The sequence below is a fragment of the Fukomys damarensis genome, unplaced genomic scaffold (genome assembly GCF_012274545.1).
Source record: "Fukomys damarensis isolate Sample0158 unplaced genomic scaffold, DMR_v1.0_HiC HiC_scaffold_13, whole genome shotgun sequence".
In the NCBI taxonomy this organism is placed as follows: domain Eukaryota; kingdom Metazoa; phylum Chordata; class Mammalia; order Rodentia; family Bathyergidae; genus Fukomys; species Fukomys damarensis.
The window spans coordinates 1,988,470-2,005,466 of NW_022900925.1; the positions used below are offsets into that span (position 1 = coordinate 1,988,470).

Consider the following 16,997-nt stretch of genomic DNA (forward strand, 5'->3'; position numbering starts at 1 on the left):
GGGCGCATGCCGGGCAGGGCCAGTCGGGCGGGGGACAGGGGCGCAGGCCGGGTCCGGTGACTTCAGAGCCCCTTCCCGCAGCGCTCGCCTGGTTCTCGAGGCCTGCTGCAGCGGACGAGGAGGAGCAGCAGGGAGCAGGCGGGGCCACCGCCGAGGACGCAGCGGATGAAGCCGAGGCGGAGATCATCCAGCTGCTGAAACGAGCTAAGGTGAGGCGGCTCGGCGAGCGCGGAGTCTTTGTGGCCTATATGTGGCGGCTTTGCTGCTGCGCATTACTCCCTTTAGTTTACCGAAGCGTGATAATGATTGCGAGAGTAAAATTGCCCAGAATTAGATGGGTCATTGGTATGGGATGGGCGTTGGGATCCATCCAGGCCAGTCTGTCTCTGAAGCCTGCAGCAAAACTGCTGCAGTCTTAAGTGCGGATGGAGACGGCCCTTTAGGCATCGCCCTGTCAGCCAAATTAGGGAGAATGTTTTGTAGTTGTGCTTAACAGTTAGCCAACCTGAAGGGACATTATTTTGTACATACTGTATAGTGGTATCCTGAAAAGGCAATTTGGTGTTGATTGTACAGCTTGCTTCTTTCCTAAGTTCTTTCCTTCACATCCTGTCTCCTCCCCTTTAGAATAGCTCATCTTTTCATTGGGCTAAATACCAACTTGATGCCATCCAAGTCCAAAATGGTATTCTCAGTGTGCTGCTGACATGCTATCTCCCCTGAAAGGCTCGCAATTACTTTCCAGACTCGTGTGCTCAAAACTAAACTCTTTTTTGGAGGGGGTACCGAGGATCAAACTTGGGACCTTGCGCTTGTGAGGCAGGCGGTGGAACCACTGAACTAAATCCCCAGCCCCCAGAACTAAACTCTTGATCTTAAATGCCTCCCCCAAACATTCTTTCATCATCTTCTGTTTACTACCTTCAGTTTCTTGGCCTAGAAACCTCATAGTCAATCTTTTTTGTTCTTGTTTTTTGAGATAGGGACCACTATGTATTTCAGACTGGTCTTGAAGTCACTATGTGGCCCAGGCTGGCCTCGAACTCATAGTGATCCTCCTGCCTCAGTCTCCCCGAGTGCTGGGATTACAGGAATGCTACACTGTGCCTGGCCTTATAGGCATTCTTAAACTTGTACCTTAACATATTCTTCCAATACACAATACAAATTATTCTTCCAATAATTTAGTGCCACCAAATCCAAAAATGTTTCTCAAATCTGTTCTTTTCTCTGTTTCCCCTGCTGTCCTGACCTCAGTGCAAACATGCAGTTCTGGTAGTCTGTGCTGCCCTCTTCTCCCCTACAATCCATTCTGCATACAGCAGTCTAAGTGATGTTTTTAAAAATGTAAATGAGATTATATCACCTTCTCACCTGAAAACTGAATTCCCACTACAGTTAGCATAAAATCTAAAATTCCTTCTGTGATCTACAAAACCCTACTTAATTTAAAACAGCCTTTCTCACCCACCCATTTTGCGCTAACCCTCAGGGTAATCATCATTTTTTAAAATCTCTTTCCTTGTATTCTAAAGAACCATTCTCTTGGGCCTGTAAGGGTTCATTCATTCTCTTTGGGACTGTCTCTGCTTCAGTTCCTTATTTAGTTGACTCATTTTCATTCTCCTTAGTTTAACTCACCTTCTTTGATTTTTCTGATTCCTGTTTGAGGAGACCCTCAATCCCTTCCTCTGTTTATCTTTATAACTCTTATCATGAATTGTAATCAAGCTTACTTTTCCCACAGGATCTCCTCGAGCCTTCAGGAAGAGAAGAACAGGATGAAGGGCAAGCAGTTTCCTTATGAAATATAATGTAAAGATTGTGCACATTCCTTCTGCCTGCGTCTGTTGGGCAAAACATCATTATGTGGCCACACTTTGCTGCATGGGAGACTGCCTTCCTTTGTCACCTTTGTAAACAATGCCTCCTGCATAGTAGGCATTCAGCAAAGATCTGATGAATAGCTTCTTTCTACATGTTGGGATATATAGCTATATCTACTAATGTCTTACAGCCCTTGCATCTACTATGCTTATATTTGACTTAGTATTATTTTATCTTCTTTTTTTTAGTTGAGCATCATGAAAGATGAGCCAGAAGAGGCTGAGCTAATTTTGCATGACGCTCTCCGCCTTGCCTATCAGAGTGATAACAAGAAGGCCATCACTTACACTTATGATTTGGTAACTTTCTTACCATTCTGAACTACTGATGTAGAAGGATGGATGCTGTGGAAGGGTCTTTTCTTTCTTTTTTTTTTTTGGTACCAGGGATCAAACTCGGGTCCTTGCGCTTGCAAGGCAGGTGGTGGAACCTCTGAGCCAAATCCCTGGCCCCCGGAAGGGTCTTTTCTTTGTTGATTTATATTCCTGATGTTTAGGATGATGAAATCCTAAGTGCTTTTATTTTTAGTCCCTGGCAGGGTCTAAAACATCTCAGTTGTTGCTTCAATTATGAGTACACCTAGATTTGGTTATCCAACAAAGTACTTACCTCTCAGGCAGGTGGTGGAACCTCTGAGCCAAATCCCTGGCCCCCGGAAGGGTCTTTTCTTTGTTGATTTATATTCCTGATGTTTAGGATGATGAAATCCTAAGTGCTTTTATTTTTAGTCCCTGGCAGGGTCTAAAACATCTCAGTTGTTGCTTCAATTATGAGTACACCTAGATTTGGTTATCCAACAAAGTACTTACCTCTCCCCCCATTGCTGAACTGAGCTGCTAGCAGATTAATGGGTGATGTACTTTCTCCACTTTGAACTATCAATTTAGGGGTGAAAGCAGAAGGAAGTTCTTAGCTTAAAGGTTTTTGAATAAGTAAAAAACACAATGTTTTAAACTGGACAATTTATAATTTACTTTCAGATGGCCAACTTAGCATTTATACGAGGTCAGCTTGAAAATGTAAGTAAATCATCTTGTAATATCTTGAATTTGTGAAATACTAACCTCAAAGGAACTGTAGCACAGTAAGGGTATAGGCTCAGCTCCTATCACAAAGAGACCCTCACAATATAGTGTTTTTGTTTTTTTTTTTAATAGTGTATTTCTTTTTTAATACTTTAGGGTAGGCTAAGACTGAAGGGCAGGTTCGGCATTTCTACTGTCTGGTCCAGAAGCTAGTTTTTTTCCTAAGATAGGTCCTCCTGTGCATGGGTGAGGTGGTTCACTTCCAGCCGTATGGGAAGAGAGAGGATGAAGAGCAAGCAGAGTCCTTTTGCAACATGGTTTAAAAGTTGTTCATATTCCTCTACCTGCAGTTCTTGGCCAGAACTTTATACGATCATAACTAGTTAAAAGGAAGCTGATCTGCTAATTGAGAGGATTTTATAACAAATGATAAGAGAATGGAATATTGGGAAAATTAGCAGTCTCTTCCACAATGATTTGGATGAGAAGTTAGTCTGTGAATCAGTTTCTTCTCATCAGAGTAGCTTAAAGTACGCAGGATGTGGGATCCTGATATTTTGGTCCATTCTCCTTGCATGGGAGTACTAGTTTCTGTATTTATTAGTGCATGTATTTACAAGGAATGATACATCAGACTGGTACTTAAAATTCAGGATCATACACATAATGGGGTCCAAATAAAAGAAAAATCTTTTCTTTATGCTTTTAGGCAGAACAACTTTTTAAGGCAACAATGAGTTACCTGCTTGGAGGGGGTATGAAGCAGGTAAGGACATTGTACTACTGGTCCTTCAGTGAAGCAATTTCCAGAATAGTCACATTTTCTGAAAACTTCCCCATCCCCCCAACACATTGCTTTGACCAAAAGAGGTAGATTTTTTTTTTTGCTTGTAGACCTCTATGAAAATGGCTCATCTTTCATTATTTCAAAAGCATGGTTGCTGAGGAATTCACATTTGGCTATTTCTTCTAAAAGAATAAACTGTGGCTTTGAAGCCAAAGTCAGTCTAGAAGTTGATATGAAGTATTCCATGAAGAAATTTTACTTGTCATGAATTTTTTTTTCTCCCAACAGGAAGACAACGCAATAATTGAAATTTCCCTGAAGCTGGCCAGTATCTATGCTGCTCAGAATAGGTAAGAAGTCAGAATCTAGATGTGGTAGCAGTCAAGGAATAACACTGTGGGCAGAGAATGTTGACCTGTGGGGTGTTACATGACCTCATTTACCTAAAAGTCATCTGTGGCCTCCAGAAAATTGGGTGTTGTACTCCGAATTGTCCCATCCCTCACCTTTGCAATTTTAAGGCTTTTCTCATTTCATCTCTGCTGTTTCATTAGCCTGTATGTGGAGGACAGTCCTCATAACCTCAGTCTACCCCGTGTTAAAGTTAATCAGTTTGATGGGAAATGGAGTTTAGCTCTTCCTGTAAGTGGAGAGAACAGTAGAAAAGCTGTGGGGGATGGTAGGCTTTGAAGGCCTCAGCAGAGGGTTTAGAAGAAGACGTTCTGTTCACATGGCTGGACCACTACCTGTAGAGGATGTAGAGATGATGATAGCTCGGCTTTTGGAAGGGAAAATAGCCAGAAACAGAGGGAGGCCCTTTAGATAAGTAAGTCAGGAAATAGGTGCTCCTTTAAAAATAGTACTTGAACTAAGTTATAAAGAAGAGACAACCAACTCTACAGGAAGACTTTGGATATGAGCCAAACTTTGGGAACACTGACAGTGAGGGCCTTTCATGACTGTCAGTCTCCAGGTGGAATTCAAAGATGAAATAGAGTATATCAGAGAACTCCTCTAGAGATTTATATTTTGAGGGTCATTAATTTAGAGAGAGAACTAAGGCTAGCTTCCTTTAGGGTGTTGTTGCAGAAGTTAATGCTGGAGTTTCAGAGTGACATCGAGCCAAATATTGTACAAAGGCTGCTCATTGAATCCAAAAGCCCTTGCACTGGTCCCTGCTCCCTTAGTCACCAGCTCCTTCATTCTTAGCCAGGCCTACTTACTCTCCCTGCAACTTGATTGCACACCAGGTTAGGCTAGAACTTCTGAGAGCCTTTGACTTTAGGATTTTTGAGGAGCTTTGATTTCGGCCGGTGCCAAGGAGCATTGCAGCTGGGCTGCTTTCTTTATAGGAGTAACACACAGGATAAAGTCTGAACTCCTGAAATAAGCCCACAGCCAAAAACACTGGACGTTATACTCCGAATTGTCCCATCCCTCACCTTTGCAATTTTAAGGCTTTTCTCATTTTATCTGTGTTGTTTCATTAGCCTGTATGTGGAGGACAGTCCTCATAACCTCAGTCTACCCTGTGTTACAGTTAATCAGTTTGATGGGAAATGGAGTTTAGCTCTTCCTGTAAGTGGAGAGAACAGTAGAGAAGCTGTGGGGGATGGTAGGCTTTGAAGGCCTCAGCAGAGGGTTTAGAATAAGACGTTCTGTTCACATGGCTTGACCAGTACCTGTAGAGGATGTAGAGATGATGATAGCTCGGTTTTTGGAAGGGAAAATAGCCAGAAACAGAGGGAGGCCCTTTAGATAAGTAAGTCAGGAAATAGGTGCTCCTTTAAAAATAGTACTTGAACTAAGTTATAAAGAAGAGACAACCAACTCTACAGGAAGGCTTTGGATATGAGCCAAACTTTGGGAACACTGACAGTGAGGGCCTTTCATTACTGTCAGTCTCCAGGTGGAATTCAAAGATGAAATAGAGTATATCAGAGAACTCCTCTAGAGATTTATATTTTGAGGGTCATTAATTTAGAGAGAGAACTAAGGCTAGCTTCCTTTAGGGTGTTGTTGCAGAAGTTAATGCTGGAGTTTCAGAGTGACATCGAGCCAAATATTGTACAAAGGCTGCTCATTGAATCCAAAAGCCCTTGCACTGGTCCCTGCTCCCTTAGTCACCAGCTCCTTCATTCTTAGCCAGGCCTACTTACTCTCCCTGCAACTTGATTGCACACTAGGTTAGGCTAGAACTTCTGAGAGCCTTTGACTTTAGGATTTTTGAGGAGCTTTGATTTCGGCCGGTGCCAAGGAGCATTGCAGCTGGGCTGCTTTCTTTATAGGAGTAACACACAGGATAAAGTCTGAACTCCTGAAATAAGCCCACAGCCAAAAACACTGGCAAATAAGTTAGATTCATAATTGGTCTTATAGAAGTCAGAGCTGTTGAGGTATCCATTAATGATTAGCTTCTAAGTTATTCTGTACTTTTCAGAAACATGAGCATTTAAAAGAAGCCATGGCCAAGCCAGGCTTAGTGGCATGTGTGTGTAATCCCAGTGCTTGGGAGACAGAGGCAGGAAGATTGCCATGAGTTCAAGGCCAGCCTGAACTACATAGTGAGTTCTTGTCAACCCCCCCCCCGCCAAAAAAAAAGCCATGGCCAGGTCTTGAGGCTGAAAGTCTGATATGAGTAGGGAGGAGAGTTGTTTGTAGACCTTTTGCTCTGCCTGGGAGCCTCTTATAGCAGTCTTCTTCTCCCTCATATCCTGGCTAGAGATGGTCCCTCTTAAGGTTTGGGTCCAGTATAGGAAGAAGACACTTCTATTCTTCTGAGAACAGAGTAGAACAGCAAGACCTTGCAAAGCATTAGAGATTAATCAGCTTTGTAGTGGCACTTCTGGTAAGAAGAGCAAGAATGAAAGCTGAGTTCCTATGTGAGGGAATTTTCTGCTGTGTTCCTCTTCATTTCTCTATGGAAATGGGCAGCGGAGTGAATCTGCTTGCTTGGGTGCCCTCAGTAGTTGACTGTGGATCTGGGGCTATAGAGTTGGGCTAAATATCTTCCCACACCATAGCTAGCAGTTCCATTTCTGTAAGAGACTTTTAGCAAAGACCTAAAGGTTAGGGTAAGTATTAAGCAATCAAAGCTCCCCAAAAGCTGCATGAGGGCCAAAGGTGGGTCCTCCCATGCAGGGGTGAGCTGATTCACTTCCAGTTTGTGTGAGGGGGAGACTCATGTGCAGGCCAGTGTTACTTTGACCAGGTGTGAGGCATTCCCATTTGGAGAAATTAATTCATGAAACTTACTGGGGGATGCTGAAAGACTTCCCATTATGCTAGTTATGAAAATTTTAGCAGCACTCATAGCTTTTTAGGTCTTAATTTGCCTTAAGTAGATGACTTTAGGAAAAATGAAACAGAGAAATGGCAGAGTGACTGTGAAGAGACATTAAACAGGGTCCCTCTTTTACTGAGTTGGAAAATATGAGGGCCAAAGAAGAGTTTGAGGTAAATGGCTGACTATTGATCTTTGTTTCACAGACAAGAATTTGCTCTTGCTGGCTATGAGTTCTGCATTTCAACTCTAGAGGAAAAAATTGAAAGAGAAAAGGAGTTAGCAGAGGATGTTATGTCAGGTAAGAAATTTAAGTCTTCTGGGTATTTGTCTGTTCCACAAAGGGCTTCACTGCTGCATTTTGAGAAAAAGATACCTGTGTTCTGAAAGATGTTTGGTTGTTGTAAGGTCTTAGCAGAGAGTTTGAAATACTTTGTTTACATGACTGGGTTGCTGCATTTTTGGAGATAGGGTCTCACTATTTAGTTCAGGCTGGCCTTGAACACACAGCTATCCTCCTGCCTCAGTGTCCTGAGTACTGGGATTACAGGCCTGCACCACCATGCTCAGTCTGTCTGTCTTGTTTTGTCCTTCCTTCCTTCCTTCCTTCCTTCCTTCCTTCCTTCCTTCCTTCCTTATAAACTCCTTGATGACAGTTTTCCTTTTTTTTTTTTTGGTACCAGGGATTGAACCAGTAGCTTACTCAGTCCCTGAGTTGCCCAGGCTGGGCTCAAAATTGCTATCCTTCTGCCTAAACCTCCCTCACTGCTGGGATTACAGCTGTGCACCACCATACGTAGCTAACATGTTCATAATTTATCCCTTAACTTTTAGTTACACATAACCTCTAGGAAATTAGGGGGCAGAAAGGGAAGTCTCCTCTTTTATTTCTTAGTTCAGCCTCTTACCAAAATGCTATGTAATTATGCAGGTTAAAGATGAAGAGAAAAAATTTCATGTTTCTGCAGTTCATTCTCATTCATGGGAGGATAGGAATAAGTGGAGCATGCAAGAAACTCTTGAACTCTTTGCTCTTTGGGTTTCTTAATTTAGTTTGAAGCATTATGAATTTTCAGATTTGACATTCATCCTGTAACTTGGTTCAGTTACTCCATGCCAAGAGTTACTGAGGTACTAGGAATATCATGCTCAGCTGTATCATCCCTAAAATAAGATAACATGAGAGTTGTTGGTACCCAGTTGTCCTTAAATTCTTTCTTTTTTTTGGTACCGGGGATCGAACTTGGGTCCTTGAACTTGTGAGGCAGGCAGGGAAACCACTGAGCTAAATCCCCAGCCCTTTAAATTCTTTCTTGAATGTATATAAAACTTTCTTCTCCATCACTCTACTAAAGTCACTTCTATCAAAGTCACCATATGCAGTCCTTAACTTACTCATTAGTAGCTACAACCCAAGGGATCCCTGGCTACTGCTAGAAACACTCCCCTTGGCCTCTGAGGCACCTCACTGGAATTTTCTTTTTCTCACTGACCTCTTAATGGTGATGGGCCGCAGGACCCTCTTCTGTTTTCCTTCTGTCTTCATGCCCTAGCATATATTATGTAGTTCTGTTTGTTTCTCTAGTGATACTTCAGTTCATGAATGCAAATTTGGTTCCCAAACAGAAGAATCGGGCAAAATTTTGTTTGTTTGTGAACTCTGCATCAGGTGATAAACACAACCATGGCCATCTTTTCCAGAATTGTGGAATGAATTAAGTTCATGAACCGAGGCACCACTGGAATTACACCTTCAACCCAAGCTTACATCCAAGTAACTGACTTACATATCTACTGGTCTTTTTACTGTTCGTGTGCATCTCAGACTCTTCACATCTCAGTCTTTTCTCTATATATTCCTTCTCCCTAGACCGTCCTCCCTATCCTTCCATTGCCCACCTCCTCATTTTGTTCAGATCTTTGCTTAAATGCAGTGTCACTTCCTCAGAGGTCTTCCATAACTAAAAGAATTGTGAATTCCCAGTGTAGTTTTGCTCTTCCGCTTTGTCCTTTCCTTTTCTAATCATCCTTGGAAGTAGAGGTGTGTTTTGTATGCTTGTGTTTATATTGCCAATAAAAGTGTATTTTTGATAAGTGTCAAAGAGAGATTGAGAAGTCATCTGTTTTGCTCATTACCAAATCCTTGGTACCTAGAACAGTGCCTGGCACGTAATAGAAGTTCAGTAATTACTGAATGAAAGAACAAAAGACTTAAAGGCTGATGTAAATACATTTTATTGCAGTGTGAAATCTGCAGAAGATGTAAAAACATGTCTTACTGTCATATATGTAAGGTATTCACACCCTTGCTATCTTACGTTTAGGACACTGATGTTAATTTCTTAAGACTGTAAAGCTAGCTACCTTTTTCATTTCCAAAAGTAATAGCAGTTACCATGGAAGAAGTTAGAAAAGCACTAAGAAGAAAATAAAGATTACAAAGTAAAAAGCACTAAGATGAAAATAAAGATGACCCATAATCCTGCTACTAAGAAAGTAGCTATTATATATTTTTTAGTGTTTGGGTGTTTTTAGCTTTCTCTCCTATGTTCTTTATGTTTTAAAAAATAAATTAGGGATCATTTGTAGCCTGTTTTTTAAAATTAGTAATATATTGCTGGGCATGGTGGCGCACACCTGTAATCCCAGCACTAGGGAGGCTGAGGCAGGAGGATCACTGTGAGTTTGAGACCAGCTTGGGCTACATAGTGAGTTCCATGTCAGTCTCAACTACATAGTGAGACCCTGTCTCAAAAAACCAAAAAAACAAAACAAAACCCAAAATTAGTAATATATTGTGAAAATTCTTTGTCTTGAGGCAAAACAATTTTTGGACTGAGCAAGCTAATTTATTATAAATAATTAATCTTTTTCAAGAGAAGAAATTAATTCTTCCTCATCTCTGAACAAAACAAATAATTACAGATTCATGTACTTTGGTGTGACTAACCCTGTCCTAAGAACACATTAATTAAGATCATGTTTAAAACTTGGTGTAGAGTAGTTAAGTGAAAATGTCAGTTACAATAGTTAGGGGGAGCCCAATTTTCTAAAATATGTAGGTTAAATACAGTGGTACCTCGGTTCATGAACTCAGTTCTCTCCACCATTCTGATCACAAACTAAACTGGTTAAGAACTGAAGCAAATTTCTCCATAAGGTCAACATTGAATGTAACCATTGAATTTAATTTGGTTCTTGTCTAACTTGGTTTACAACCAAAATTGTGGCGAGAATCAAGTTTGTGAACCAGGATACTGCTGTATAGGCATAGAACAACAATTTCTTTCTTTCTTTTTTTTTTTTTTGGTACCGGGGATTGAACTCGGGTTGTTGGGCTTGCAAGGCGGGCCACCGAACCACTGAGCTAAATCCCCGGCCCAACAATTTCTTATGATTGGTAGATTTATAGGAAATTTATCTTTCATTTGTGTTTTTCTGGATATTCAATAAATTTTTGCTACAGGTTCGTATTTATCTTTTGAACAACTTTACTGCAACATGTATAGTATAAAAATTGAACAGTATTAAAAAGTTTAATCTAAAATAGGATTTCCTTGCCATATCTGTCTATTTTTAATACAACCAGTATCTTCTGGTATTTACTTCTACATTTCTAAATAACAAAATCGCTGTTTCTTTATTTGTTTTGGGAAGCTACTGACTCATGGACAAGACTTTTGTTGTTTTTGGTTTTTGTTTGTTTGTTTCTTTTGAGGCAGGGCCTCACTATGTAGTTCAGGTTGCCCTTGAATTTACAGTCTCACAGCGATCCTCATGCCTTAGCTTCCTAACTGCTGGGATTATAGGTGGCTTGTTTGAGTGAAGATTGAGCACAGTTTTATTTATTTTTATTAGGAATATATAAATAATGTTGTTTATGGAGCCAAGTAATATGATTACATAATTAGGCTTGCGATTTTAGGTATAACTTGTTACTTTTTCTGTACTTGTTTTTTTGTTTTTTGTTTTTTGTTTTTTTTTTTGTTTTTTTGAGACAGGGTCTCACTATGTAGTGAGACTGACCTGGAACTCACCATGTAGCTCAGGCTGGTCTCGAACTCACAGCGATCCTCCTGCCTCAGCCTCCCAAGTGCTGGGATTACAGGCATGAGCCACCATGCCCTGCCTGTACTTTTTTTGGCTGCTTGATTCATATATATTAAGATATATATATCTATACACATATATGCATACATATGTGTACATGTATGACATTCTTCACTTAACTGTGGTACTTACTTTTTGGTGCTTTTGTTATTTTCTTTATGATTTTTTGAGACAGGGTCTCACTGTGTTGCTTAGACTGACCTTGAGCTGACTGTGTAGACCAGGTTGGCCTCAAGGTCACTGTGATCCTCCGGCCTCAGCCTCTCAAGTGCTGGGACTACAGGCATGCACTGCTGTGCCCGGCAGTTTTCAACTTTATGTTCTCCCAGGGTCCAGGGAACTCGTTAGTTCACTTTTCATTGGCATATCTGGCTTAATCATCATTGTGCTTTGTATCTCCCACAACTTTTTGGTATTTCTCATCTCCTTTCATTCTTTCTTCTCTACTTTTGTTATCTTTGTGGCTTTTATTAGTTTCATCCCTGAACTTTTATTGTGGTATTTTACAAAGGAATGGAGATAAATGCATGTGTTTAATTCAGAACGGTCCAGTCTCTTGTTATTAAATATCAAGGTAGTATCCAGATCTGTTTGTTTAGAGTACATTCTTAGCACTGAACTTCCTGGGTCAAAAGCAGCACATTTTAAGGTTATTGAGAATTGCCAAATTACACTTGAAAGAACTGTCAATTTCCCTTTCTTGGTTTTGCTATTTATTTACTTTGTGACTTAAATTTGTTAATTGCTATGTGTTTGGGATCTTAAGAGTAATATTCTTTAGGAGGATTGAGAGTTAATGGATATAAAACACTTAATGCCTAATACAGTAGCTGCTCAAAAAGATTTTAGCTTATTATTACTAGTTTTGTTATTGTTATGGGCCCCTTGTATTCAAAACTCATTAATTTCTATAGCCATTCATTCAGCTTTGTGGTAAGGGACACGAATGGATTATCTAGATTTTTGGTTTTTTTTCTGGTAGGCAGTGAGGCTTGTTTGCTCTTTTTTGTAAGGACATGGTGTGTTCTTTTCTCTTATTTGTGTTTATAGAGTGGTTGACTTTCTGGTTTTAATAAAAAGGGGAAGGTAGAGGTAACATTTGTGTAGTTACCAATGAGCTACATCCTTGACTCCTGTAACTACTTTAAAAATAATAATCATCATTAAGAAACTTTAGTTTTGTTTTAGGGTTTTCTGTTCTGAATTGTTTGAATTGTGTGGATTGTATATTTGAGTTATATATTAACATAGCTATCGTGGTTTTTTTGGTGAAGTTCCCATTTTTCACTCAATTTTCACATGAACTTTAGAATTATTCCCAAGTCTGTCAGGTGTTCGGAGATCAAATCATTAGATTTACATTATATTTATAAATTACTTGGGAAGAAGTGTATCTTTACTATATATAGCAGAAAATGTCAACTAAAATTAGGTTAAATAGTAAGGCCAGGTACTGTCTCATATAACTGGCAGTTGAGTGAGTTTGTTGAGATGTGGTTCCTCAGTATCATGAAGGATCAGGACAAAGGGTCAGACTCTGTCCATCCCTCCTCACTGTCATCTCAGTGTATTACCTTCTCTTTATGCTCCCTTTGGGGTTGAAAAGTGACTGTAGAAGTTTCCAGAAATATCATCTCAAAATGGCATTGTCCAGAGGAAAAGAAGAGGCTTGTTGTTTCTCTTAGGATCAAGGCAGTCTTTCCTGAAGTCCCCAGGTGGACCTATCCTGATTGGCTAGATTTGGGGCACAAGCCATTTGTAACCTGGTCTTTGACAAGAAAAATGGGATTATTCGCACTAGCTAAAACTGGTCAATACCTTTTTCTAACAGAATGAGGCACACACACACACACACACACACACACGCACACCAGTGAGTCATGGGAGGAAAGAATGGGCACAGAAACAAACAGCTGCTCTGCTAGCAAAATCTTTGGAATATTAGGAACATGGTAGGGCTCCTGCTTACAGTTTTTTTCATCTAAATGCAGCAGCTGTTTTATTAAATTTGATTCTGTTACTTTACTCTTTGCTTTTTAGTTGATTTTCATGGTGTTTCCAGATTTATAATTATATAGTTGGAGAATCCTAACAGTTGTTTCTTTTCAGATAGTTGCACTTCTGTCTTCTTCCCCTCTACTAAATTTAGTTTATTGGATGTAACTTAGACCAACATTAAATAGTAATGGTATTAGGCAACTTCATGTTATATCTAATTTTGTACAAAACTGTATGAGTAGATTTAGTAGTATATATCTAGAGCAAACCAGGATTGCTTGTATGGTAATAATTTGGTATACTGGACAATATTTAATGGTGGTATTTTATGTAGAATATTTACAATTATTTTCTAGATTCATGGTTTCTTTTGTCATTGCAGGATTGTATTGATGTAACAAGATAAACTTACGTATTTTATGCATTGGCATGATCTGATCTGTTCCATAAAAATTGTCTATGACCACTTTTAAAGTTAATTCTCTGGTACCTTTTTCTTTTCTTCTCTGTTATTTACACATTTTAAATTTCTGCAATTTTCTTGATTTAATTTCAGTGCCCAGGACAGTGCTAAGAACACAATAAACATTAACAAGTACCTGTTAAAAAAAGAAATGTACGGGTGAAAGAATTTGAGATCTTTTATTTTCCTAGAAGAAACTTTAAGGAATTATATTTTTAAGTGTAATATACAATATTGTCTTATATATCTGAGATATTTCTTTTCAGAGTTCTTAATTTTATGGATTTATTTCTTTAAAAATTAGTAGAAGGGGGCTGGGGATTTAGCTCATTGGTGCCTCTGCCTGCCTTGCAAGTGCAAGTAAGGTTCTGAGTTTGATCCTTGGTACAAAAAAAAAAAAAAAAAAAAAAAAAAAAAAAAAAAAAAAAAAAAAATAGTAAAAGATTTTTTTTTATCTTGATTCCTTCCTCCTCCTACCCTTGAAAGTTTTATTATCATTTTAAAATAATTAAAATATTTCTGGACAGTGAAAAGTTTTTGGTGGGATAACTGGTTTCATGAGTACTTGAAGTCTGGAGTCTGTCTGACTTTTAATCCTCTGTCTGCTCCGGATGAGCACTCGACAACTTATTTTAACTTCTCTGTTCTCAGTTTCTTCATGAGTACATACAGATAATAATAGAACCCATCTTACAGGATTCTCATGAGAATTAAATGCTGCTGTGACTTATCCACAATGTAAGAGTTTTGTGGAATGTGATAAATCAGTCTACTTTATTGAATGGCTTTGTTTATTGCTCTCAATTTGTGAAGGATTTTCCTACCTAGTCATAGTTTTCCCTTGGTTTTTGTCAATTTTGATTTTTTTCTTTTTCATTGAGTTTATTGTTACTTTTTAGGTATACAGTGCAGTTACATTCATCATTGGGCTCTTGCACCTTTACATGACAGGTCTTGGTTTTCATTTTCTCCCCTATATACCCGTGCCCTCCCTTCAGCCCCTCCACTCTTGTTGATCTTTTCAAAGAGATAGTTTTATAGCTTTTTTTAAAATTTTTTGTTAGGTAAAAATTTGAATAACAGATTCAATATTTTTTTCACTTCTAGCAATAGCCTTTATAACTGTAAGCTTTACCTGCATCCCATAAATTTTGGTATGTTATACATTTATTTTTGTGAGTTTCAAGTATTTTTCTAATGATTTTTGGAGTGTATTAATTTCTAAATGTGAATTCCCCAAACTTCTTTCTGTTGTTCTCATTTCATTGCTTTTGTTTTGTTTGGTTTGGTACGGGGGATTGAACTTGGGACCTTGTGCTTGCAAGGCTAAACCCCTAGCCCTGGATGTGTTTTGTTTTGAGACAGTCTCTCACTATGTAGCCCAGGCTGGTCTTGAACTTGTGGCAGTCCTCCTGCCTCAGCCTCTGGAGTGCTGGGATTACAGGCATGTGCCACCAAACCCAGCAGGCCAGTCTATTTTGTATGATTTTGGCCCTTCTAAATTTATTGAGATTTGTTTTATGGCCTCTCAGATATGCATTTGAGAGGAATGTGTGTTCTCTTGTTAGGTCTAGCTGGCTAATTGTGTCATTACTGATTTAATCTAGTTTTTCTAGAAAAAAAATATTTTTTTGGTACCCAGGATTGAACTCCGGTCCTTGCACTTGCAAGACAGGCACCAGAACCACTGAGCTAAATCCCTAGCCCATAAAAATATTTTTTGATTTGATCTGTTTAGCCTATATATATTTTTATTGTGAGTTGTCAAATTTTTCTCTCTTTAGGGTATTTGTTAGATTTTAGATTTATGTTATCTACTGTATCTTCAAGTTTTCTAAAGTTATTTTTCAGTGTCTTTTGTTGAAAGCTGTGGTTGGATTCTTTTAAAAAACCTGAAAATCAGGGTATGGTGGTGCTGGCCTGTAATCGCACTTGGGAGGCTGAGGCAGGAGGATTGCATCGGCCAGCCTGCACTACGTAGTGAGACCTTATCTCTAAAAACAAACAAACAAATAAACAAATCTGAGAATCAGTTGTCTTACGATAGAATTAGTATGCAAAGTGGTAATTAGTCTAATTTTTACATTTAAAAATATGTTTTCCACTTTTTGTTACTTTTCTGTTGTCAGTCCCTCCCATACAGGAACTTTTTCCTTATTGGCCTCCATTTATATTCTGGAGCATATATATGATTTTCACTCCTATAAGTAGTAACATAAAAATTTGTTGTGATATGTTCAACTGAGTTATAGGAAAAAAACATGTGTTTTCAGACTCTTCTGTAAGATGAGTACAGTTCTGTGTTTCCCTCTTCCCTATGATTTGGAAATCCTAATTTTTCTGTATGATCAGGAATTTTAGATGTAATGAAACTTACAGAGGATTTTGAAACCATCTTGTTTGTCTGTTTTGTAGGTGGTCTGTTTCCTCCTGCCTGATAGTTTGTAAGAGACAAAACTTAACAGCAGTGCATGATGAAGGAGTTGTCTCCATTAGAATTATCTGCTCCATGGTGAATGTTTTTAGGACCAGGTCTCCTGAGCCTGTGGAGCTTGTCTTTAGTGACTTTGTTCCATTTGCTCTGGACTTTAATACTTAGGAATATAATTTACCAGAATGTTTGCTTCTGTCTTCTGTCTTTCATATTTATCCTGTCTTCTAATTTTCTTGTCCATATTTTGGGCATTTCTTCAATTTATATTCCACATTACTGAATTACTATTCAGAAGGGTCAGTTCTGTGCTTTTCTTCTGATTTGTTAAAATAAGAAATTTTCAGGGTTGGGAATTTAGCTCAGTGGTTCTGCTGCCTGCCTTGCAATTGCAAGGTCCTGAGTTCAATCCCAGGTATCCCCCCCCAAAAAAAGTTTTCAAGCATAAGTGTAAAATTTAACAGGTAACCTTTTTACCTTCCCCTCAGCTTTATAAGATTTCAAAATTTTGCCATATATGCTTCAAAGGTTTTTTTCTGGTTTTTTGGGGGGGCGTGTGTGTGTGTTTAAACCACCATAAACCCTCTCCTTGCCTAGGTGGTACTATTCTCTTGAATTTGGTTTTGTTTACCTATTTATTACATATACCTATGTATATAGATATAAACAATATACAGTAGTTAATGTTATACTGTACAGTTGTTTCTGCAATCTGCTCTTTTTAGTCAACATGATGTTGAAAAAAAATTTTTTATCTTGTTGAAATTTGTCCATATTGATACTGAAAGCAGTTTTTGTAGCGTAGAGGCCCTCTTTACTTGCTGAACTGCATGACTGCTGTGGTGCATCTGTCCAAAAGGAGTGATTTCTTGTGATATTGTGTTCCAGTAATAAATGCTGCTTGATCACCTTAGTACAGTACACTTGGGAATTCTGTTTGGCTTTGAGTAAAGCTTTCTGTAATGAATCCTGGTTTCTTTAGATACCAATTTTTTTTTTTTTTTTTTTTTTTT

At 38.8% G+C, this 16,997-nt stretch overlaps 1 protein-coding gene across 8 annotated transcripts in view; it reads left to right on the forward strand.

The window, feature by feature from the left end:
• The first annotated feature begins 54 nt into the window (after nt 1-54).
• The window catches only part of Ttc19 (tetratricopeptide repeat domain 19), a 37,008-nt gene continuing 20,065 nt past the window's right edge, over nt 55-16,997 (forward strand). For 2 of the 8 annotated variants that reach the window (XR_004516932.1, XM_033762764.1), the window contains exons 1-7: nt 142-209; nt 1,748-1,815; nt 2,076-2,186; nt 2,868-2,906; nt 3,622-3,678; nt 3,988-4,049; nt 7,189-7,283. Coding sequence is in view for 6 of the 8 variants with exons in the window: in XM_033762764.1 (XP_033618655.1) it covers nt 1,804-1,815; nt 2,076-2,186; nt 2,868-2,906; nt 3,622-3,678; nt 3,988-4,049; nt 7,189-7,283 (376 nt within the window). In the remaining 2 variants the exon portion in view is untranslated. Of the gene's footprint in view, nt 210-1,747; nt 1,816-2,075; nt 2,187-2,867; nt 2,907-3,621; nt 3,679-3,987; nt 4,050-7,188; nt 7,284-16,997 lie in introns of all 8 variants that reach the window. The other 6 variants (XR_004516933.1, XM_033762765.1, XM_033762763.1 and 3 more) reach the window with 5 other exon arrangements.